The sequence below is a fragment of the Dreissena polymorpha genome, chromosome 9 (assembly GCF_020536995.1).
Source record: "Dreissena polymorpha isolate Duluth1 chromosome 9, UMN_Dpol_1.0, whole genome shotgun sequence".
Classification (NCBI taxonomy): Eukaryota; Metazoa; Mollusca; class Bivalvia; order Myida; family Dreissenidae; genus Dreissena; species Dreissena polymorpha.
In genome coordinates this window covers 49,892,162-49,918,966 of record NC_068363.1, presented here as the reverse complement: position 1 = coordinate 49,918,966, position 26,805 = coordinate 49,892,162, and the positions used below count along the sequence as shown (strand labels likewise).

General features: G+C 34.5%; 3 protein-coding genes across 5 annotated transcripts in view; 2 read left to right on the top strand and 1 right to left on the bottom strand.

Moving 5' to 3' along the window:
* The window catches only part of LOC127846488 (uncharacterized), a 496,240-nt gene that overhangs the window by 385,577 nt on the left and 83,858 nt on the right, over positions 1 to 26,805 (top strand). The window lies entirely within an intron of this gene.
* LOC127846498 (uncharacterized) lies at positions 1,667 to 18,085 on the bottom strand. Its single transcript, XM_052377789.1, has 3 exons — positions 17,984 to 18,085; positions 9,910 to 10,001; positions 1,667 to 5,801 (listed from the first exon to the last, which is right to left on the bottom strand). The coding sequence occupies exon 3, from the start codon at positions 5,781 to 5,783 to the stop codon at positions 5,112 to 5,114; it is 672 nt and encodes a 223-aa protein (XP_052233749.1). The 5' UTR covers positions 5,784 to 5,801; positions 9,910 to 10,001; positions 17,984 to 18,085; the 3' UTR covers positions 1,667 to 5,111.
* LOC127846487 (leucine-rich repeat and coiled-coil domain-containing protein 1-like) overlaps positions 18,215 to 26,805 on the top strand; it is a 283,849-nt gene continuing 275,258 nt past the window's right edge. The window contains exons 1-3 of the mRNA XM_052377759.1: positions 18,215 to 18,313; positions 18,737 to 19,084; positions 24,283 to 24,500. Coding sequence (XP_052233719.1) covers positions 18,798 to 19,084; positions 24,283 to 24,500 — 505 coding nt within the window. The 5' untranslated portion in view covers positions 18,215 to 18,313; positions 18,737 to 18,797. The remainder of the gene's footprint in view (positions 18,314 to 18,736; positions 19,085 to 24,282; positions 24,501 to 26,805) is intronic.

Below are 26,805 nucleotides of genomic sequence, written 5' to 3'. Positions count from 1 at the left end.
GGTCCAGGTTGTTAGTGAAGACGGAAGAGAGGATGATAGAAGAAAGGCTTGCTGCCTGGTGAAACCAACCATCCAGTCAAGGAGGTTTGTGGAGACAGGAGAGGATGAGAGGGGAAGAAAGGCTTGCTGCTGGGTGAAACCAACTATCCAGTCCAAGAGGTTAATGGAGATGAAGCTGATGGGGAAGAAAGATAGAGCAGTTAGTTAAACTTACCATTCGGCCTTGGAGGTTAATGGGACGTTAGCCAGGATGAATTTTGTTTGAAGTTTTTTACAAACCAAACCCTTTCAGATCTTTAGCTGAGTTTTGGTACTTGATTCTAACTACATGAATTACAGTTCAAGTTTGACCTGGTTCATTGATTTTTGGCACAGTTACAGGCATTGGCTTTCAGAATTATCTTTAAAATAAGACTTCCCGAATGTTTTCCAAGACGCTTTCAGAAACTGTCCAAGGCACAAAACTTTGTCAAATATCAATGGACTGTTACGTCATCATGATGATTTCATTTGAGATATAGCTGCTGTAAAGCTTCAAAGTGCAGTAGATTGTGTTGCATAAACCCAGCTATTGTTTGATTTCAAATATAACATTTTTAAATTTAATTTTAATAGATAAAGTATGCTTATACAAATGCATAGGTAGGTTGGCATTGTTTAGTTATTTTCATATGACCGCAACTGCGTCTGCATACCGGTATCTCAAAATATCTTATCTAAACATAAATAATATAAAGGGTAGTATTAAAGGTATTTCTCTTAAATATACAGAAGTATAAAAAATGTGCGTATGTGTGGTTGTTTTTTGTTGTTGTATTCATTTATTGATGACAACATTAATCTACACTTGAATAAGATTTTTATAATACTGCTCTACCATTACAACATGTGCATCTGTATTGTTGTACTTAATTATACATATTTAGGAAGAAGATAATCTTAATACATATTTTGCTGCGCAGTCAAATTGCACTGGGACAATTAAGTTGATGTACTTTTATGTTAACATATTTCAACAACCAGCTCGCATTTTATTAATTGGCATGTTATTGGAGGTTGTCACCTATTGCACACACACAACCAAACCAACTTAATACAGATTTTCATTTACACCAAGCCACCTTATATTAATGTTCAAGATTTTTCCAAGATATATTTATTAAGATAAACTGTATTTAAATGAGAAGTTTTGATACAAGTTTGAATTTCAAAGAGCATGAGGTCTTTCTTTGCCTGAATCCGCTTTTTGTGAGGACATGGAGTTTGCCCTAGCACTCCTAAAAATTCACTAATGTGTCTGACAGCTCTGGGGTTGGTACATGTATTAAATTGTAACTGAAATGTGCAGTTTCATTTGAATAATTTTACAATTTTACAGAAATGTTATTTCAATTATAAACTTAACATCATATAAATGATAAATAATTTTGTATTGCTTATATTAGCCCTTTCAGTGCGGGAACCGAATTTTGAAGGCCTTTGCAAACAGTTTGGATCCAGATGAGACGCCACAGAACGTGGCGTCTCATCTGGATCCAAACTGTTTGCTATTCTGATAGTATTCTTTGAAAAAAATCGAAGAAAATGCTTATTTTAGAAATTCAGCAAACGACATTTAAGCAGACGACAAATTTCCCAGCATGCAAAGGTTTAAAAAACACTGCTGGAACTCAAAACAGCTATTTTATTATTTTCATGAAACATTAACATCAATGAGATTATCTGAATGTACACACTAGAGTAAACAATGCACGTCAACAATATTATCTTAATCACATTTTGGTATCAGAAACAAACACAGTTTAACCCTTTCCCACTCAGAGGCAAAGTGAAAATTACTAAAATATGTGCAAACAACATGAGAAACTCACAGTTTGTTCAGCTTTTATGCTGTTTGCTGCTCATCAGTATCTTTAGGTTGGAAATGAAACCCTTAAATCTTGAATCAAGCAAGAAAGTTCTTTAATTAAATTTAACTTTCCAAGGGACTTAAAACACGTCAAAATACGTATTCTATCTAAGTGATAAAGGGTCAATATAGAACTAATCAGAGTCACTTACAACACTTGAGTGGTGGTAAAGAAGGTTAAGTTTAGTGTAACAATCTCAATAACCTACTTAGATACGAGCAGATCTCTCTGTGAAAACTGAGCTTAACCCTTTACCACTTAGATACGTATTTTTACACATATGTTTTCCCTCTGGAAGTTAAAATTAATTTAAGACCTTTCTTACTCTTACTTGCGGTAATTTAAGTTTTAAAGGCTTCATTTCCAATTATTAGATACTGATGAGCAGCAAACAGCATAAAATCTGGTTCTGGTTATATGCTGTTTGCACATAGCATACTTTTGCTTCTGAGTGGGAAAGGATAAATCTGGGAGGATACTTCACACACTAGCATTAAGCCTGACTTTCCTCAATCAAAAATACAGAATAAATAAACAATAATAAACATTTTTTCTTCAGCTCCTCTCAGTATGAGTATCTAACAACAAAATTTAAATAACCTGTCAGACATATTTTCTGATTAGATTTTAATCTTTTCAGACATTTAATCAATTTGTCAGACAGTAATATGTATAACATGTGCATTTTTCAAATTTCTTGTAAAACAATGTTTCTCACAGCACCTAAATTGTTTTGAGACATACTTTTTTGGCGGATTTATCTGAATATTTGACAGCGCTTAACACAGTTTGCTGTACTTCAAAAGTCTTTCCTGAGCAAATGAAACAAAATGTAACAGTTAGCTTAAAATTACTGAATTATTATCCTATCAATACATATTAAATCTTATTCACACTATTTGTCAAAAGCAGACCATGTCGAAAATATGAAAATAGATCCATCCTTTCCTTTTTTGGCATAGCTTAACAAAACAATTGGAAAACAAGAGCATATGATTCCAGATACTATACAGTTTTAACAGCTAAAAGCATTGACAAAAAAACACAGGGGTTCCCATTATGTGAAGAATATGTCAGGGCAAATACATGGACATTTATAATGTAATAATAAAGATGGCTTAACTTTGTGTCATGGATACACACTAAGACAGCAAAAACATTATACCATTGCTTGCACTTATGTAAATTATCAATAAACTGCTTTTAAAAAATCTGGTTTTCATTTATGAGATTACAAACATGTTTAGTTTATAAATGCTTGCAAACCAAATGGTACATACTTGTATGTATGCCTCCCACACAACCCATCTGGCATTTTTTAGTCGGGCTAAATTTACTAACCCTTTGGCAAGGTCCTTGTTTATATCATGTATTTCAGTACATCATAATACAAATGGTGGGTCAAATTTTAAGAAATATCACAATACACAACTATTGTAACCTACTCGCCATCAACCTGACCTGATCCAAGACTGAAATCTTAACAGAGTAAAGGGCATTTTCCCTGCAAAGTTTACAGATCTCGGTACCATAATTCAATAACACTCTTACAGTTTTTTCCATTACATTACGCATAAAAAATAACTGTCCAGAGCTGTTTGAAACCTATGATCACATGCATTTTAACTGGACTACATTTTAAACACACAAGTAATTTCATTGGTCTAACGCAATGGTGTGCCTGTACTACTGAAAATTTCATACTTGAATCGGGTCTGATCGATGACGAGAAGGTCGAACAAGTCGTGTTATTTTTAAAAATTTGACCCAGAACTTTTAAACATATTACAAGATTTGTACATTTCCAGAAAGGAAATTCATTTCCGTTGAATAAGACCAAGTTCATTGAAATCGCTGCACAATTGATGAAGTTATGGTTTTTCAAAGCAATGCACCCTGTTTTGGGGTCATTTTGAGTTGAGTACCTTGTTACATATACATTTGATAGTGAATTTTTTTGTCAGAGAAGTTGATTTTTATGCCCCCGAAGGATGGCATATAGTGATCAGACCATCCGTCTGTCTTTCTGTCGCACTTTGCATTAAGGTTTTGAAAAACGCTCATAACTTCTATGTCGCTTCAGATAGCAACTTGATGTTTGGCATGCATGTGTATCTCATGGAGCTGCACATTTTGAGTGATGAAAGGTCAAGGTCATCCTTCAAGGTCAAAGGTCAAATATATGGCTTCAAAGCGGCGCAGAAGGGGGCATTGTGTTTCAGACAAACACATCTCTTGTTCATTATAATTTTATTATTTTTTAATCAAAATGATGTTTTACTAATTAATATCATAGCCACACGCTAACCACCTGTGTAAACAAGAGATGTGTTTGTCAGAAACACAATTCCCCCTATTGTTCCGCTTTGAAGCCATATATTTGACCTTTTACCTTGAAGGATGACCTTGACCTTTTACCACTCAAATGTGCAGCTCCATGAGATACACATGCCTGCTAAATATCAAGTTGCTATCTTCAATATTGCAAAAGTTATGGCCAATGTTAAAGTTTTCGGACGGACGGACGGACGGACTAACAAACAGTTCAACTGCTATATGCCACCCTACTGGGAGCATAAAAATATAATGTTTTAATATTTAACAACAAAAAAACCATAAAAATGAAAATATACTACCATTTACTTAAATCAACAAAATATATTATGCAAACTCTTAATAAACATACATGTAGATAATTAAAATAACCATATTGCAAAAATGCTCACAATGCAGAACAAACAAATTAATATTTGCATATAATTATAATTATTATGCTTTCAGATAGTGATCTCAACTTGGGATGGGAAATCACATGTAAATGTTTAATATGGTGAACATATTATCCCTAACTATTTCCAACCATATACAAAAATACATATCCTCAATATATATTTTTCCACATGTAACACACTAATTCTGGTTTTCAAATCCTTTTTAAAAACAAAATATATGCATATTATTCCAGATATTTTTTCTGTACAATTTAACAATTATCATTTATATATGATGGACATTTTGAAAGGAAACACATACTATTGTATATTTTGTACATCAACTTTGTCAAAACTTCAATGTACATGTACCAGTAAAAAAAGGCGGTATGCATCATTTTATCCAAAAAGACAAACATGACATTTGTCTCATAACATGACCTATATGGTCGTTTCTCAAAGACATTTTTCTACATCTACCATACACATTTCACCAAATGAAAGCAAGACTTGAAGTAGAAGAGCGACTTGTGTTGCTCTGTCTGTCGTAATGTCCGACAGCTTCTTCATACGTTGGGGGCGGATCGTTATATGGACAATACGGCGGAGGGTCCTCAATGGGCAAAGTAATCGAACAGTTACTATCATCAGACTCTCTGTCACTTTCCCCGAGGGATACAAACAATTGTTCTAACGGTAATCTACGGACACTTGAGTGATGTCCAAAGTCATTTGTTTCATCATTGTCAAAGAATATTGAATTAGGTTCACTACTTTCTGAAGTGCTACTGTCGTCTTCTATTTCAAATAAAGTTGAAAATGTCCCAGATTCTGATTGATGTTCGCGTGGAGGGTAACCAAACTGATGTAGGTGATTTTCTAGCCAACAGTTTGATGAGAAATCCTCGATACGCTGCCCATACAATATATCTGAGCACGCCATGTGACTCAGACACTTTGGCTGAGATTCTCTTAATTCTGATATCAAATGTGAAGGTCTAAAGAACAGCTGATTGGTCTCCCGAGTTCTTCTCAAGAAACCTGACATTGAAATCCCCGAACTTGTTGGAACTGATAATCCCTCTGTGCTGTTTGAACTGAACTGGGCTGTGGTAGAAGTTCTGGGCCGCCTTCTGCCCCTCCTACGGATCCAGTCCCACATTTTAGCTTTATGATTAACCTGAAAATAAAACAGAAAGACTCATTTTCACAAAGAAGGTCTGATTCATCGAACATTCCAGGAAAATTTCTCTGTACGGTATACCATGTACAATGAGGCAACCATCATTCCTTTATTGTTTGACAATGTGAAAAGTGCTTTCTTAAAATATTTTCAAAATTGACTTGACCAAAGTGATCAGAATTGTCAACACAATTTTTTATTTCTGTTTTGCATTTTTTGTTCAATAACAAGTCTAACCTGCATACACAATCTTTTAATTTTTATGATTCTTCCAGTATTCAATATCTATGTATTATAAAGTACAGTGTGTCATGTAACATGCACCAAAGAGATTTAACGTAAATAAAAATATGTCTTTTAAAAAAAACAGCAAGAGCGCATGTTTTGTTACCCAAAATAGGTTAAAAGTCACCTGAACATAAAACACTAATGATCATCATTTCACAAATATTTCAATTTGGCATATACCAGTAATTGGTATTTCTCCGGTAAATAGGAATGGGTAGATAGTGCTAAAATTAAATAAAACATGAATAAACAAAGATTTGGCATACCATAACTCAACATCAAAAGATACAATCAATTGAGTTGGAAAAAAATTAATGTGAATTAAAGATGGAAAAATAAATGAATATCACTGTAATTTTCAAACACTGTTCCATTTATTTCTCTATAATTACCGTTTTCCAGAGATTTTCACACAACACTTTCAGATATAAAGCTGATATGTGGTATGTGAGTCTACCTACATGACTTTCAGATGAAGTGTGAAACTCGTTATGGTTAATGATTTTTGGAGAATGGGACTTGGACTTGGATTTTTTTTCTTTAATAACAATTTTCCAGAGGTATTTTACGCAACGCTCTCAGATATTGAGCTCATTTTTTTATGCCCCCAGTAGGCTGGCATATAGCAGTTGAACTGTCTGTAAGTGCGTCCATCCGTCAGTCCGTCCAAAAACTTTTACATCGCCCATAACTTTTGCAATATTGAAGATAGCAACTTGATATTTTGCAGGCATGTGTATCTCACGGAGCTGCACATTTTGAGTGGTGAAAGATTGAGGTCAAGGTCATCTTTCAAGGTCTAAGGTCTAATATATGGCTTCAAAGCGGCGCAGTTGGGGGCATTGTGTTTCTGAAAAACACATCTCTTGTTTTGGTATGTGAGTCTACCTACATGTTCATGACCTACAGACCAATCCCTTCCATTGATTTTTGGCAAAGTTATTGGCTTTGGACTTGAACATTTTCTCTATAATAACCATTTGTCAGAGAATTTTACGCAACACTTCAAGATATTGATCTGATTTATATGATCCCGGAAGTAGGGCATATAGCAGTCGCAATGTCTCTCTGGCATTTCATGATGTTTTTAATGCAACGCTCTAAGATGATATTGAGCTGATTTTTTGTGAGTCTACCTACATGGCATTCAGTTGAAGTGTAAAATTCGTTTTATTCTGTTCTTTTTTGACGATGATACAGGCCTATACTGATATAAATTTTGCTAAGGGAAGTAGTAAGCTTTAAAGGGAGATGATTTAAATTTTTCATTTGGCAGGTACAAGGTATTTTTGACAAGCCTTGAAGGGAAGTAATATTGTTTAAAGGGATAGAATCCAAGGTAGAAGCTTCTATTAATTGAAAGTAAAAGGCAAGGAGATTTAATTGAGACTAAAGTGGATATATAATTTGCTCTATAATAACCATGGTCCGGATTTTAATTAAGCAACGCTTTCTGATATTGAGCTGATTTTTGGTATGTGAGTCTAACTACATTACCTACATATGAAGTGTGAAATTGGTTCCAGTCCATTGATGTTTTTGAAAAGTTATGGGCCTTGGACGTTATATTTTCTTTATAATAACCGTTTTCAGGAAGGTTTATACATAATGCTTTCAGATATTGAGCTGATTTTTGGTCTTAATTGTTTACATGCCTTAACGATGAAGTGTGAGTTTGGTTTTTGTCCACTGATTATGACCAAGTCAAGGGCCTTGTTTTCTCTATAATAGCTGCTATTGGTCTTCAAATTGCAGTAGGGGGCATAGTGTTTTACAAATGCAGCTCTTGTTGTTTATGTAATCATTGGTTATCAGTTTTTTTATTCATTTAAATAAATACTTCAATAGATATGTTATGTTCTAATATATTGTTGAATTAAGAAGAATAATTAATTTTATGTATGTTATGTTAATTGATATGAAAAACAACGAAGTATACTTTTGCTGTAAGAGACCATGAAAATGCTCTAGCATTAGTATGTAAATGTACACTATCAATATATTGGAATGGTTTGTCAAATTTTATACTGGTCAGGCATGTTTCGTAAAGGTTGTCAGACTCAATGTCTGACACTTTTCTGTAGCTTTCACAAAGTCTGAACCAACATAGCAAAGTCCACCAGAATTTGACAGTTGATCGACAGTCCCCATAATATCTCTCCAACTGTGCCTTTTAATCCAGATTTAACTAAATTAGGCAGCAAAGTTAAATAGATGGTTATTGTTTGCATATACATAATTTACTTTAAAAAAAATATTGTCATGACACACTTTAAGAAAATTATTTTATTACTCAATGTGGTGCTTACTGTAGGATTATAGTTGAGAATGACAGGCATAACCAGTATTTTTTGTGACTACAGTTAAAATTTATGATTTTTCGTTGTAAAAAAGTAATGTTGAAAATTATGCAGTAATGTCAACTGTGCTAGTCTATTCAATAATTTATCAAATATATAAACATGGTGTTTAAACATGATTGATTATTCTTTAAGTATCGCAAGAATGCCTTTAGAACCGCAAAAATACTGTATTTCTGGCTTATTGTTAACACTCTCTATGTGAACAAGGTGCAGTATGTTTTACAGAACCTTAAGCTGTTTTAAGTGTGGCAGGTGATAAAACTGATTTCAATAAAAAGAAGATATTTTTAAGATGCATTAATAAACAAACTAATGATACTTCTTTGGTGGCGCTAAAGACCCTAATTAACAGCCATGAAAGCAGTCACTAGTGCTCGATTGGTCATTGTCGGCTCAGGCACTACTTACATGTACCACGGGTACACTTAAGCATACTTACATGTACCCCTGGTACGGTAAATATACTAAAACGTACCTGGGAATTTTAACGCTAAATTGGTCGTTGTTGGCTATTTTTTTTATTAATTATGTTCATATTTATAAATGTCAATTTTCTGTTAAATGGCCTCTATATTATCGAAAGTCATACTCACATAGCATGTTGATGCACTTTAAAAAAAAGTTTGTTTGGTAATTACAGTAATCGGTAGCACGTTTTATAACATCAGATTTTGGGCGGGAATAAAACTCGGGTACAGTCTAACATTGGCCGGGTACGTTTTATTATACATGTATTTACTATGCCAGGGGTACATCTAAGTATACTTAATTGTACCCGGGGTACATGTCAGTAGTACAGTCTTGGCATTAATTTTATTTAGGCACTAGCCCGGTCCAGCTACCAGCTTGGAAATTTTACAACCTGATTTAATTTTAACTAGCCCAAATTAAAGTATTTACTCTGTAACATTTTTAACTATGTTTGTATTGAAGAAACATAAATGTAGAACAATAAAGATTAAACAAATAAACACTTGACTCTGATTTTATTCACAGTTAATGTCTGACAAAAAAGTTAACACAAGGTCTCAAGACATCTCCATTCCATCATGGACATTGTCTGAGTCATCAACATCCAGGTCTAACATGTCAGGTATCCTCTTAAAGGTGGCCTGACAAAAAAAACAATGTTATAAAATAATATATAGATGATATTTGTTGGATTTAGTGGATTATCGATTTTAATTCATGCGTGATCATAGAAAATAATATTTTCACGAGTGGCGCAGCCACGAGTGAAAAAATATATTTTCTATGATCAAGGGTAAATTAAAATCGATATTCCACCGATTCAAACAAATTTTCATTTTATTTTATGCTTTTTTCACCGTTTATATATCATTGTTTAAATGTTTAACAAAAGAATTTTGCTCTGATTATCGGTTGGAATTTTTGTTTCATTGTCTGTTCATATTTTTTGTTTCAACATGCATTCTCATTTCGCAGTTGCATACCTGTCAAGTATAATGGTTTCACCTTGAGTCTCATGGTTTTTGGCATGCAATGGCGGTCTCACGCTGAAGTAGTAATTTCTCACACATTTCTTCTGAAACAAAAAAGTAATGTTTGGATTTCATAAATTGTCGTATAATTACTACTCAGACGGGCGGGCTGTTTTAGTGGTTTTTAACCTAAATACCACATGTACCGGAAACTGTTTAACGGTGTTTATGTATCAGTATCACTACGTCACCGTTGTCTATGTATTTTTTTTCCCTAATTTTGCTCAGGAAATAGCCCAAAAACGCACCATAACCCCCCCCCCCTTGATCTGGTCTCACTCTCAGCCACTTTAGTCTTTAGACCCTTGACAGGTATGCAGTTGATGTTTGTGTGTTGCGCCTTCAAAATAACGCAGAAAAGACAATAAAATATATGTATTGCTGCAAGTTCTCAATCAGTCATGATAATAGTGTCTCGTGAGATAAACTTACAACACTGTTTGTTAAGCCTCTAATCAATGAGTGCTAAAGGGAAATAACAAATGCAGTCTTGAATAAGCTTCTATATGAATTTATTTCGGACTTGTTACTAAGTTCGGACATGAAAACTTTACCCTTGAGTGTTAGCCAATCAGAAGACACTTTACATCTGTTGCTTTTAGAGATATTTGACATTGAACATTATTATTTTTATTATTTAAACCAAATTATGCAACTATCGGCCGCTTATGTTATGGTTATTACAAAATACCACCCACGGGGAGGTTATTATACATTATTTATCCCGTTAATGTTTGGTAACTGTTTGGTTACAGTTGGGAATTTCCTACACAGTAATGCGCTGGACGGTCGTGATACTCCGCCTCGCATGAATAAATACTCACAATATGCTGAATAATTTTAATTTTAAAAAGATAACAATTGAATCTTCTTCAAATTTGTATTTAATCTATTTCAATGCATTAAATACTTGAAACTTCTATGTGTTTTTTTTTTGCCATTCTGATATTTATATTCATTTTGTCCTTTATTAAAAAGGAGATTTTAAACATTTATTATGAATAAATCTCAGGGGTTGAAGAATCCACTCGACCGCTTGCATATGCGAATGAAGTTGATGATCGGGCGAGTAAAATTTGTTAAATACTCAACCAACCGGGCGAGTACTGTTTTTCAAGTTGAGAAATATAAATTCAGTTCCAGAACTCCTTCCACATCAATACAAATTGCGAACAATTTTTCGAACGAACAAAAAATACGTTAAGTACACGAAGAAACTGCACTTTTGTTTTGACAATGAAAAATGACTTCACAGGCAAAGTAAAAATAATTCTCGAAATCGGCTGCGCTCTTTTCGTCGATGTCAGTGCTCTTAGCTAATTGATTAAAAGTGAATCAAACTGTTTTATATATTGGTCATTCCGTGAATTTTAATGTAAATATCAATAAAACAATAATACATCACTGGTTCATTATAATACTTTTTATATTTAATTAAAAATAAACAGAAAAAAATAATTATTAATAAACAGAATAATTCCGAATTTCGTGATCAGAAGCCTTAGGCAAAATTTACCATATTATGACCGTTTGTCAATCAAGCGTGTCTTTAAGTAAAAGTTCGTCTGAAATATTAAAATGGAAAAGGATTCTATTTTAAAATATCTGCAAGGTGGTGGCAACAGGGAACTGAAAGAATTAGAAAGGTCGTCAAAACGAGAAGCGGAAAGAATTGAGAAAAGGAAAGAGGTGCAGAAAACGTAAGGAAAGCAAATATAATTCATCAGATAATGTAGATAATTTGTTTGCAGTTTAGTGTCACTATGTTAAGTAGGTTTAGAAGGTTCTGGTTGATCATAACTATAAATATAGATATATATTTTTTTAATGCAGGGTGAGTAGATTAAAATGAAGGGCGAGTGGATTGTCAGGCCTACTCGCCCTGCAGGGCGAGTGGCTCTGGAAAAATTCTTCAACCCCTGAATCTGAAGGAAAAGCGGCTCAATAGACAAGTGTTTTGATTGGCTGTTCGGAAAAAGTGTACGTCGAAGTACAAACATGTATGTCGAAGTACAGATTGTACTTTGAGGTACAAACATATACTTTGAAATGTATTTTATATTTGTATGTCGACGTACAATTGTTTTACTTCGATGTACATTTCTCTTTTTACCTAGTAGGTCTTCTTGACTTTCAACCCAAATGGTACGCCATACTATGTCTTTAGGGTTATCTAAAGAATGCTCCCACTTAAGGGATCAATACAGAGACCTCCAAGTGACTAAGCCAGTTAGCAGACACCCCATCCATCAGAGCCCCAGATAAGGGTCGTATTTTGGTAATTACGAATTATTTTCAAGTCCATTACGCATTTATTTTAAAATCTTTTCGTACCATTAAGAATTACAAAATAAAGTTACGAAAATTATTTTTACATCGGTTCGTATCAATTTTTATTGAGTTCTTTTCGCATATTAAAATTTTTTGCGGTGATTATATAAAATGGTTATCGGGTTTGTTTAACAAAGCGCATTTTTTCCAATAAAAGCGGCGTATACAGTCTATCTGTCAAAAAACAATGGCGGCGCCCAGAGAGCGTCCTAAAAAACTGCAAAGCGTCCAAAAACACGCTTTTAACATATTGTACGCAAAGTGAGCCGAAGTTAAATGTTTAGAAAGACATTATAGAAAAGATCTTATACGATGTTGTATGTTCAGTTGCCGACACAGTCGGAAAAGCTAAACAAAAACGCGACACGACGGGTCCAAACTTAAACACAAAAAAAACATTGTCATTGAACGAGTGGAAGGGACAATTTCCGTGGCTAATCGTTGAAAAGATTGAAGGGGAGATCCGTTTTAATTGTGAAATATGTAAACATTCATCTAAGGCATGCAATCTAAGTACAGTTTGGGCATATGAAGGTATTTGAAGAATAAAATTGTATAATACTGAAAAGACACTGTTGAACTCGTATAAATAAAGTTGCTAGTATGTTTATTTTGGTTTTGTTTTGCATGAAAATAACCATTATTCTTTATTTTTAGGTCATTTAGAAAAAATAAGAATTATTTTCCAAAACTTAGTAGTAATATTTAGAGTTAAGAGTTAGAGAATTTAGAGTTAAGAATTCTTTTTGAAAATCTGGTAGTAATTTAAGTATTTCACAAAACCTTATCTGGAGCTCTGCCATCCATTAAATCACAGCCACCGAACCAGCATTAAATTCCTGTGGCTAGAAAACAAAAGTATTATAAGATGCTTGATCTTTAAGCTAGGAATATGTAACTTGTTTTAAGATTGATTTTTTAAGATGCATTACTTAATTATTGCAACAATTATAATATTTTGAACACAATCATGTCCATATATTTATTAAAAATACATGTTTATCAAAAAAACTTAAAAAGCTTTTGCCCGTAAATTAGGTAGCACCTATAATCATATTACTAAACTAAGGACTCAAGAAACTATGTGAAACTGGATTGAGACTGTCCCAATCTAGTTGCAATAATCCAACTCCCAGCTATTGACCCTCCGGGTCTGGGAGTTGCAACTGGTTTCACCATTTACCATAGCAAAATCGCCGCCTAAAATCCCGGCAGGGATTTATTGGTAAAATTATCAACATAAACTATTTTCTGGCATGAATTAACACAAATAGATCGTAAATATATCTATAATGAGCAAATTAAGATAACTTACATGATGTGGTGTGCTCGCAGAAGAAAGATTTTAATCAAAGTTTCAAACACGTCAAGCGTAAATGTAAATGTCAACTTGTTTGCATATCGACCAGTTTTTATTAACCAAAAGAAAAATTAAAGGAACGCACGCGGTGTGTTTACAACAACATGTAACAATAAACGGTTTACCTATGCTTTTCTCCGAACATACAATTTATGTTTTTAAGAAAGGTTATTTTCAAATATTAAATATTTGTTTTGAATGGACAGAAATTGTATATATAATTTGTTCAAATTTTAATTAATTCTTATGTTAATTGTATATGAATAGCGCTCAGACAACAGACATTAGGAAGAAACAAAAGGAACGATGACCCTTAGATCTGCCGTAAGGGAATTATAACACAACAGCATCTACAGCAGCAACATTTATTAGCTCTAAAGCATACAATTGCTTTTAGCCATAAACAAAATAGAAAATAACAAAAGTGTAGTGCATGGATTATAAGAATTATGAAAACTAGGAATTGATAGAAGTAACAAAAAGGAATCACTGATAAGTAACATAAGTTGTATGACTTTCAATTGATAATGACTTATTCATCAGATACTTTAATAAGGTAAGACATAAATTAAGAATTCACTTCTTAGTAATATAAGATTTATCACTTTAATATTGATATTGAGTGTAATTCATTGAATTCTGAGATAGACATTATTATACATTATAACATAAAGAAAAACGTGAAGAAAAACGTTTCGGAGTCATTTTCGTACGTGGTGGAGTTTTTAAAATTTGTGGGAGAAGGGTAAGTCTGCGCTTTTGCCATGAAACAATTGGGCACTCAATCGTTAGATGACGATGTCACAATGTCACAGGAAGAGTTTGACCAACCGTCAAAAAAAATCGTCCAAGAAATATGGTCTCCGTTAACATTTGACGACAACAACGCTGTCCAAAATGTATGCCTTTGCAAAACGAGTAAGTATTGTTGAGTGTTAATGACTTTATATAAACAAAATGATTTTTTAAATTGTAGTTTCTTGTTGCAAATAACGTATCATGGCCGAAAACAATGTTTGAATTTTTTTTATTTAATGGCCTTATGACCTATTTTCAAATGTTAACCTTTACATTTGAACATGCGTTTTAGAAAAATGTATATCTTACTGGTCACATATCATAAATATCTACTAGAAAATAATATGTGGTAGTGGTACATATCATTTAATAAGAAATGTCAAAGAAAGAAAATGTACTTCTTAATACGGTTCAATGGGACTTATCCCTTTAACTGCCAATATGTGTGTAGTATAAGACATCTAAACACCTTAAATCAGAATATGTACTTAATTAATTATCATATTTTCTCAGGCATCAATAAAGTGAGGGAGGACGAGCCGATGGCACAGTGTGAAAACGAGGCCTGCCCCAACCGGTTCTTCCACCTAAGGTGTGTAGGCCTCACTGATGACTCCCTGCCTGAAACATGGTTCTGCTCAGCGGCATGCAGGCAGCAAGGTGATGAGAGCACGCATTGCGTCTGCAAAAAGAAACGCACCGACATCCCGATGGTGTAATGCTGCAATATCCTCTGCCAGAGGGTATCTGGTTTCATATGGACTGTGTGAAGCTACAAAGCCTACCCACTGAAGCAGAGCTTTGGTTCTGCTGCAGTAGCTGCAAGACGACAGGAGTTGTCAGAAGCCAGACCTGAGACATGAGTTACCGCCACAGCAAGGCCTTACTATTCCAAATACTCGGTGACATGATCCGCCATGACGCTGTTAAAGAGAACGATGGTCCCGGCATGCTGATGTATTAGAAGTGCGACTTGCCGTGGCTGTATGCACATCACCACCCCAAGTATGTCATCCTGGGACATCGTTTGATTGCAGGTCAGTATATCCTGAGATACGATGGGATAAATTGTAATGTTTAAAAATGCTTATGTTAAAATAAATCTGTTCGTGGTTGTTATTTTTTATAATTAACGATCTTAATTTGCAAATGACTAACAGTCACAGAAGTTTGATCATGCTCTGTTTCAGCTGTCAACGGCTGGCTTCCACACAGATTAGCCAACGATTTGACTTGGAATCGGACAGTTAATTTACATGGTGGACGCGGGAAGAATCTCGAAGCCGACTCAGTAAACGAATTCTTGAACAGAGAATTCAAAGGTAGGTTCTGCGTTTTTTCTGTTGTTGTTGTTTATTTAACTTTATACTAAGACTCAGTAAATAGTGCTACGGTTTAAAAATGTTATTTTCCAAGTTCCAATGTTCAAGTGGATTCAATATACATTTACATACCAGACGCTCGTGTCTACTGCTTTCAGTTCAATATTTGTGTTATATATGTGTTTTCAGAAAGTCTGAAGTCAGTCGGTTCGAGGGCGACATCGGCCACCCTTGCTCGTCACGGAGCACTCGCTGGTGGCCTAGGTAGATTGGTCGATGACCACTTTTCTACCATGGTGGACACAGCGACCGAGAAACCGCCAGCCAGGAAAGTGGTCAGGCGAGACGAGGACATGACGATGCTCGTTAACATCTTAATGAAAGAGCGTCTCTGTGAGGACCTTGGGCCAAGGTGCCACCAAGGCATGAGCAAACTTAAGGACGTTGTGGTGAAAAAAATCCCGTACTTAGAAAAAATTAAACTTTTATCAGAACGTTTAGATAGGAGGACATCGGTCGTAATACCATAGTGAAGCGTTCGACGTATACCATATGGTGTAATTGCAAGTCTCAATTAATTCTCCTACTAGATTGATCATACACAATTCAGGTATTTCAATACATGCATATACCAAAACACTCATATGGTAAACAAATGAACACATGCATTACCGCCTTTCAACTGTATGTACGTCTTCATTGCGGACTCGAAAAATAAAATGATTAAATTAAACAACAGTAAATTATGCTCGATTGGTTATTGTCGGCTCAGATACTACTTCAAGTACCCGGTGTAATTAAAAAATATACTGCAAAGTATGTGGGGTACAGAAAATATATACCGGTTTTAAAAAGTATTCCGGAGTATGACCGGGTGCGTATTTTCCGTATCCGGGGTACATTGTAGAATACTTCTGAGTACTCGGGGTACTTTTAAGTAGTACCTGAGCCGACAATGACCAATTGAGCGTAAATTATGTGTGGTGTCCCTCGATCGTGGTTAGGCTTTCGCTTTCAATAAGCACGATCACACACAGGGAAATATATGTACATTTATCAGCTGTATGTGTGTATATGGTACCCCAGGTACTTTAAAGTTTACTACACTGTTCCCGGTGTACAGAAAATATACTAAAAGAACCCCGTCGTATTGCCGGGTGCCTTTAAACGTACCCGGGGAACATTTAAAGTAGTTCCTGAGCAGACAGTGACCAATTGATTATGTGTGGTGTCCCTCGATTGTGCTTAGGTTTTTGCTTTCTGTAAATCTTTTAGCTGTATGTGTTTATATTTCATTATAACAATGCATATTCATTTCTTTGTTCTTTCTTGTTTTGTTTGTTTAGTTTATATTATGGTGTTTCTTTTTTCCATTTCTTTATACTTTTTGTGTGTCAGGTATGTCTGCAATATTTTCTATGTATACATGTATATTAAATAATCTAGCCTAATAGCCGAAAACAAATATGGAATATGTTCAATAAATATTTTAATTTGTGCAGAAAGTGTTTAATAGCATTTCAACCCTCATTCACTTAGTAAAATAGTAAAAGTTACACCAACACCACATTGTATCTTTATTTTAATAACAACTTGTTTACAATGCAAACATACGCCCGATATTGTTCAACTTACTAACCGAACATGCCACTTATCCGATCGCAGCGAAATTACAGTCATAAGAATGTGTCCTAATTCAAACTACAATGTTATACACAATACAATTTCAACTGCTACCATAAGACCAGATCGTCAGATACCACAGTGAAAACAATTTGTGCAGTGTAACCTTTTCTTTCCCTTTGCTCTAATCAACAATAACAACTTCCGCCATAAACGATTTAATATCAATTTTATGTTTTGGTTTTGAGCATTTCTCAACAAAGTAGACGCAAATTGATGTCGATTGTAACAGGTATTGTGTTTGGAACAATGCATTAGGTTGATTTTACTCGATTTTATGGACATATGTTTGACATTATTTTTTTACATTGGTTTTAATTTTACCAAGAAGAACTATGAGCTGTACGTACGTACTCATAAAAGCTCAGAGCATTCAAGAAGAACTAGTCCCAATCATACTAAAAGGCAAATAGCCTGTTGTAACATGATCATTTAATTATGTTCTTATTTTGCTAAATTGATTCCCACTGCACATTTGCTTTAAAAACATTTAATTGCCTGCAAAATACCTCACAATGAACGCAAATCTTACCGCTTAGTCAAAACGACTTGTCAACAAGGAAGTTGGCCATTTTCCAATCGTTTTGCAGTATGTCGTAAATATCTACTTCCGCAAGGTGGGGGTATGATTCGATATTGATGGAAAAAATGGAAATACTTTTGATGTACTGTTTTTTTTTTCAATAAAAATAAAATGCCATCTTTCTTAAACTTGTAAACTTGTAAACGAGCATATATTTTACGACATAAACAAAATCGTAAACCAATCTTTTATTCGGACAGCGGCAAGCTTGAACCTGAAAATCGGAAGAACTTTTTCCATGAATTATGTCACACTTGGAATAATGATGACCAGATAATCGTTAGATATGAAATTATAGTTATTTTTGCATGTTTTTTAATGTCATTCTTTTCATCTATGTCTTCATTTATACGAAACAAATTCCCGATTGATCGGTATTTCGAATATTTTAATTCGGATAGTTCTCGTTTGGCATTTAAAAAGGCAATTTCCTACAATATGGCATGCAATATTATGCATTTCTGACATCTTTGTGGGCAAAGTAAGCCACTAGGGCCTGTGAATTTGTATGCAATGTGCTCAGATTAAATATGAAGTTAATTCACTGATTATGTAGTGCTCTTAAAATGTAAGGTCGGTCAAAAGCTATTCATATGATAGCCTATGTTATATACATGTTATTTCATACCGACAATTGGTTGCTTAATACAAGATTGACTGTATAGAACACACTGCTTTTAACCTTGCATTCCTCTCTTTCAGAGAAATTACCTGACCAGAAGACTTGCTGCAGATTTTGGCTCTCTTGAACAAATTTGTGACAATGGCTGGCAACTCAGTCGACCTGAACTCCAATGAGCTATGTTTAATCGACTGCGGGATTAAAACTCTGCTTGATGTTCCGCTGCCGTTCCATCTGGTCAGCCTCAATCTCCATAGCAATTTCATTAGTCGCATTGAGCGGTTAGGTCACCTGAGGTCCCTGCGTCACTTAGACCTGTCCGCTAACCGGATCAGCTGCGTTGAAGGGCTGGAGTCTCTGGTTTCCTTGACTACACTCAATCTGTCCTGTAATCTACTAAAGCATGTACAAGGCTTGACCGGCTTGAGGTAAGGTTTTCGTAGTCTATGATTATTATTTTTATAATTTTTAATACTCACTGTTTCATGGCGGCTTCCCCAAGCATAATTTATTCTCCAATTGAAGAATGTTTCCCATAGTGGGAAATTTTGCGCTTAAAAGAGTTTTATAAAGAAAACAAGCTATATATTTACACTGTACAACTTTACTGCCTTCAAGTGTTAAACATAACATACTCTTTCATGAAGGAATAAATTTAATACAAGAAATAATTGACCATGTCATATAGTTTTGAAATTGTAGTTCAGAATATTTAGATGCTAAGAAGTGTCTTAAGTTCCTTATTAAAGTAAGACTCAGAGCTCCAGATAAGGGTCATATTTTCGTCCAATACGTATTTATTTTATAATCTTGTCGTACCATTGAGAATTACAAAATCAAGTTACAAATATTTTTTTACATCGGTTTGTATCGATTTTTATTGAGTTCTTTTCGCTTATTAAAGATCTTTTTGGTGCTTAGCTTAAATGGTTATCGGGTTTGTTTAACAGAGCGAATTTTTTCCAATAAATGCGGCGTGTACAGTCTATCTGTCAAAAAACAGTGGCGGCGCCCAGAGAGCGTCCTAAAAATCTGCAAAGCGTGTAAAAACACGCTTTTAACATATTGTACACAAAGTGAGCCAAAGTTGAATGTTAAGAAAGACATTAAAGAAAAGAGCTTATACGATGTTGTATGTTCAGTTGCCAAAACAGTCGGAAAAGCTAAAAAAAACGCGACACGACGGGTCCAAACTTAAACAAAAAGACATTGAACATGTGGAAGGGACAATTCCCGTGACCAATTGTTGAAAAGATTGAAGGGGAGACCCGTTTTAATTGTGAAATATGTAAAAATTCATCGAAGGCATGCAATCTAAGCACAGTTTGGGCATATAAAGGTATTTGATCATCGAAGGCATGCAATCTTAGCACAGTTTGTGCATATGAAGGTATTTGAAAAATAAAATTGTATAATACTGAATAGACACTGTTGAACTTGTTTAAATTAAGTTGCTAGTATGTTTATTTTGATTTTTTGCATGAAAATAAACATTATTATTTATTTTTAGAACTTTAGAAAAGTTAAGAATTATTTTCCAAAACTTAGTAGTAACGTTAAGAATAAAATTTCAGAGTTAAGAATTATTTTTGAAAATCTGGTAGCAGGGCTTAACATTAACTTTTTTTCAACTAGCCCATTCGGGCTAGTGAATGCAGAACCTACTAGCCCTGACCAATCTTTCATGTGCCCCGACCAAAGAATTATCAAAACCTTTATATTTATCATTTAGGCCAGAGTTTTTTAATAAAATGATTTTCGGACCCGCCGACTCTAATTTTTGACGAAACCAAAAAAAAAAAATTGAATCTCGATATTTTTTCGGATACCAAAAGGTGGCTTTTAAACACGAAATGGGTGCAGAGTTTAAGAAAAAGTTCAATTGTGCTGGAATTTACCAAAAGCTACGCCATAATTGTTTGTTCAAGAACGCTACAACGCTTTCAACAGCAAAGTCTGCTAACTCCATTCTATACATAGATGGTGACGTCACTACGTTATTGTCAATAAGACCGATGTGTACACAATGCTGCTAACTCAATAATTATGCAACCGTCAAATAAAATCCTGAATAGAATCGATTTGTAAGTAAATATTTTATTATTTCTTTACAATTTTATCAAATTGATAGTATTAAAATGACTAAATATTATTATGAAAGCAATACGAAAAGAACGATTTAAATTCAACAGCCGTGAACAGGTGCCCGAAATGCGAAACCCATTTACGCCTATCAAATTTAAATCTTCAATATTTGACGCACAAATACGGTCATATTTTAAAGAATAAAATTGTATGTGTTGTTTAATGCAACTGTAGAGAAGAATTTGTGCATATCATACGTGTATTTTCGTTATTTTTAATGGGTACGAAACTTCGGTTTTGTAACGGACTAGTTCGTACCAAAAGTTCAAAAATCGCAAAATCAACATTTTTTAAAACGATTTCAAACCATGAATGTCCAAATAAAATAAATTAATTATTTGAAATCGTTTATTTTTATTTTTCAGGCTAAAAATGAGCAGTTGTATCTAAAATGAAATTCCCTGGTCCAACAAGGCACTGTGGCATCCGCTGTGAAAATTGCAAAAACTTGACTCTTTGAACAATGGGTTAGTGATGGAAATAAACTAATTTTGCAAGAAAGAAAAGCAGGGGTGTTCAGTGTTCATTCTGGGCAACGCCATTGCGGGATTCCCGCATCAAAATATTAATGGTCGCAACCTTAATAATATGAGTGGGCCAGTCGGGCGAATTCATAATAAAATTGGCGCATTAAAAAATAAAATCAATGGGAGATTTAATTTTCAAAAACAAAGCAATGGAATCGTACTGCTGAGTCTGCTGAGTAGGTGGAAAATAACCGTTGCTTGGCTACCGCGGGCGCACTGTGTTGAATCCTGCACTTTCATTGGTTGATAGATCAATCGGAACACCTGGGACAATTCCGCCATATCGGCGACGGTGTGGTGTAGCCCACTGTCCGATGCGTTCAGATTGGTTGATAGATGTCAAATGTCTGCAAACTGTGTCTACGTCATCAGAAAGTGTTGAAAACGTTTGTAAGCATTTGTTGTTGTTGCGATTTTCCAATGTTTTAAGAAAAAAAGTGTTTAGACATGTCAAAGCAGAAAGGAGCGAAGCGAGGGACGAACTCTCCTACATTTTTTAAACAAAAAAACCAAGGGAAAGTGAAAGAACTTCTGATCAGGAAGGTGGCAAAACAGCAGATGCTTCGGCCAAAGCGGGTAGGCCTTCATCGTCTGCTGGTTCAAGCGAACAATTGTTGAAACCTTCGGAAAAGATAGATGATCATAAATTCAAGAAAGGTTGGGTAGAGAAAATTTACGTGGTTGTCAAACGATGACAAAAATAATTTCATGTTTTGTGACATTTGTAAAAAGCATAGTCAAAGTAACACATTTGTTAACGGCTTTTCAGATTTTTGGACAAGTTCTCTGAATAGACATGCAGCTGGTAGTGATCATAAATCCTGCATCCTACACAATCTTTAAATGGCCCACTAAATTTATGGCTGATGGGTCATTACCCAACCAGCAATCTGGCCCAGAATGAACACTGAGTGACAGTGTTTGTATGGCCTATCAGAGAGGATACACAGACTGTAGAGAGAAAGTTCATTCTTGATGTTTTCGACCTGCCAGAGTGCATTACCTCAGGACTCCATTGTGTTTTTTCCAAATTATGAACATTTTGACATATTGTTCAATCTCTGGAAGAAATTGTTCTTTTAAACAACACATGTATTGCAAGTAACATTACTGTTGTTTAATTCATTTAAGAGCAAAAGGGTTTTATTATGTTGTTTGTATTTGTCTGCGGTATTGATTTTTACTGGACAATACACTATTAAATGTTTCTTTTAAACCTCAATATCTTATTTGTTGTTTGTTGAGATAAGGTATTTTTAATGCCAAAAATGGATTCCTTCTGAAAAAAATACATTGAGATGGCAAGTTTCAACCAAATGAGACAATTAAAACAAAAAAATAAATTCAAATGAAAGCAAAAAAAGTTATCTTGTTCCACGCACGACAAACGCACAGGTACTATGGTTAAAATGCTCAGCAAAAAAAATCACCTAAAAGTTAATTTTGGACAAGTGAAAAAACTGCATAACATTTGAACCAATTAAGATATTTTTAAAATTCAAACTGATTTAAAAACTGCAATCAAGACCTACAGTCTGATTATAATCATTTAGCAAATCAACATGTTTGAAACAAATCACTGCGGTTGCTTACTAAAAAGAACTTCATACCATAACATCTTTTAAGTTAGTGCATATTTGGTCACCCATCTTTTTTTTTTCCGTCCTCCTACCCGACACTTTTAGAAAAAAAATCCGAAAATCTTTTTATCAAAAAACTCTGGCCTTAACTTGTATTTTCTTTTGCGTGGAGATGCGCAATTATGATTCAATCATTCTTATTAGCTTGCCTTACTAATGCTAATGAATTCAATATTCATCTACTTAAGACATCTATTTGTAATCTTCACGCCATTTCGGGAGAAATTTCCTTGTTTTTTTTCCCACATACTTTCTCTTACTTTCCTCCTTCCCTTTTCTTTTCTTATCCGAGGAAACCCCATCCCCACCCGTAAAGCCAAACTTAAACAACGACATGAACGTTAAAACCTTTTTACATAGATTGCCGCGGTTGCCGTCTGATAACAAACGGTACACAACGTAAGTGAATCTTAGGTGTCGCGAAATAACAAATAACGTGTTTAAGTAGTCGTAACAATTGTACAAGGTTAACTCTCTACTAAAAGCCGGGATCAACCATTAATATGAGTTTTGCTAATTGAATTGCGTAAAAAAGATTGTCAAAACACTTCTAATCGATCAATCAAATTAAAATTATTTAAAATTGATAAATAAATAATAATTTTATATTAACTTTGTGTTGATGTCAGTTTTATACCTTCATCAATCCCGGACAATCCTGGGCGATCCCGGCTTTTAGTTTAAAACATATTTTTATCGAGAAAATACCTCACTGCAAGGAAACCAATCAAAACCGTATCTATCGGAATTCCGTTTAAAAATAGGTACTGACGTGTTTTACCAGGAAAACCGCCGGGGTTTTTCTGAATTGTCGGCCTCTTTTTGATTGCCATCAGGGGGTTCCAAATCTATTTCGAGTTACGATCTGTTTATAGTCTCCGACTTCACTCTGGGATTTAATTGTCATCTAATCATACTGTATTAAGATTTTTGCATCTTTCAAAAGCTTATTTAAAACGCAGTTTATTGATATAGAACACATAATCCCACCCAAAATACACACGACCGGTCGGGCATGTTACTGGGACATTGGCTAGCCCGGACCTAGGTACAGGCAGTGAATGTCGTTCGGACGTGCCTTAGTGTTAAGCCCTGGGTAGTAACGTTAAGAATTTCATAAAACCTTATCTGGAGCTCTGAGACTCTTCATTCAGAAGAGATCATCTTTGGACTTTTCAAAATATACTTTGTTTTTATTGTGAACATGCTGATGAACAGCCTTTCAGTGCTACTGTTGTGAAATAAAATGACTCTAAATACTGTCTTCCAGCTTTATACATGTAGATCTTGATTACAGATTCTATACTATTTCAGAAGTCTTGAAAAACTGAATCTCAGCTACAACCAGCTTGACGACCTGTCAGGCCTGAAGCCCTTGTCTGGCCCCGCCTACAGACTGTCCCAGCTTGATCTCCATGGCAACCAGCTGTCAAGCACTGCCCACATCACCCAGTGCCTGTGTAGACTGGTCCACCTAACACATTTGATGCTCAGTCTGGATGGGTCCAGTAATCCAGTCTGCCAGAAATCAGGTAGCCACAAAGGCATGGCAGGATATTGGGACTGACTCACTCTGCCTTTTACCATTATAGCAAACAATATACATTCCATTGCTCTGCAAATTGACTACTCAAGTGCAACTTTTTTTTATATAAAACTGTTACAAATATTCTCAGCATATGCCTATAAAAGATTCTGGGATAGATGGAGTATAGATTTTGCTCCCAAAAAGGCGATAACCCTTTCAATTTAAGTATGTGAATATTGAATGGTAAAATACTTTTAATGATCCTCCCTACCCCATGCAAGCACATTGGAAGTCTGTGAGGTCGTGTGTAATAAACCAGTCGCCAACTGTCAATCAAATTTTCCAATCAGCCAATCAGATATCGATTTTTACACACCCCTCAGCAAAGCTTATCTGGCTGCCATTTTGTCCGAAAAACAAAGCGTGTCGTACATATGGAATAGACGTAATTTTTAAGAGTTTACTCAGATTTTATATCAAATGCCTGATCATTGCTGATTGATCATTATTCAAAATTGTAGGTGCTATACATCCTTTATTAAATGTCATTATTTTACCTTTATTTCTTAAACAGTAATGAGAAAATAAACACGATAAATAGTTTGACCATAACAGTTGTGTGTTCTATAAAACGTGTTAAACCCTTTGATGCACAATATTATTAAGCAGTTTGGGCTACATAATAATTGCCACACGTGCTTATAAATAATCTCAGCGTTATTGTCGATAATTAATAAATGACAGTATGTTGAGCGGATCTCAGAGAGAAGGAACATTAAGGCATTGTTAGGTACTGTACACAAGAAAAGAAAACTTTTTAATTACTTGAATGATTTCCAATTATATTTTTATTTTCTGTGTATCATAAACAAGGGAAGTCATTATAAATTATAAACTTAAATATTGTTTTAACTAAAGTAAAAACAACAAAAAGGTGATTTCAACGCGGCTTAGCCAGCTTGAGCGACTTCAAGTGTTAAATGTTCGGCAACAACATTTCTAATACAACAAATATTAATACGGAGAGAAATGTGAACATTGCAATAAACATATAAGGTCCATCTTGTTATAAATAAACAAATGCATAATATGCTTAATATATTCCATTCAAATGTTTGTGAACAGCACCATTATACCAAAATTTCATTTTTCGATAGTGAAATGTAATTGGTTCGCATTAAAAATACATGAAATAAAATGCATATCAGACTATCTGTTAATGAAACCATGAAATTAGGCCTATATTAAATTATGGTTACAATCAAAATTTAATTAATATCTTAATAAAAAGAATCAGTGTCTTTTTAAAAATAACACAATGAAACAAAGGTCGAAACATTTTAAATAAACAAAAAACCCATAATGATATAGATGTTGCATTTGCATTTAGTAAAAATATTTAAAAAAAATTAATTATATATGAAAAGCCACCGGATTCACTGTAAGGCTGTTTAATACAAGTTCAAAATCAATATGAAATAAATGCTCATTTTTACAACGGCTTTTTATTCAACTCCCAATAATATCATACATGCCATAATTTTTCAGACCAATTCCGGGACATTGAGTTAAATTGTCCGGGACTTTTGCCGATTTTCCGGGACATGTATAAAATGTAGCGATATTTATAGACATATGCATTTTTGGTACGTTTTTTTTTGTTTCGCATCGTTAATTGCAAAAGTTCGAAAGCCTATCCGAAATACACTTGATCTATTAACGTCAAATTAAACCTTACTACTTCCGTTACTAGATACAAGCCACGTGTTTTCAGTGTAAGCGTTCTAAACATAGATGGTGACGTCACTGCGTTATTGTTATTAAGACCGGTGTGTAACGCGTAGTTGTTGATACGCCTTTATTCATTTATAACAATTATATGATAAAAAATACAACAATACAGTACCGTTAGATCGTCAACTCAAATCAATTCACAATACATACAACTAATCACAATAAAACAAATACAACAAAACAGTACCGGTAGATCGTCAACTTAAAACCCGGACAGTCACACATTATATGCTTACTTTTTTACTCAACTTCTTTGTCGGTTAAACGTACGAACACAAACTGCTTTTAATTTTTTACTCAGCGATGTTGGACTTCAGATGTGTGAACAATATCCTTTGCCCTTACGCAGCGGGAAATAATGACGTAGTAGATTGAAGTCAATTAACAACCACATTAAACAATGCCGCCTTTTCGGTTTGACCGCGAACGTGAGACAATCGATATAACAGGACCCCTGTTAATTGATCGATTTTGACACGTAGCGTAGTCTGCCTATTCGGGTAGGCATTGTCATG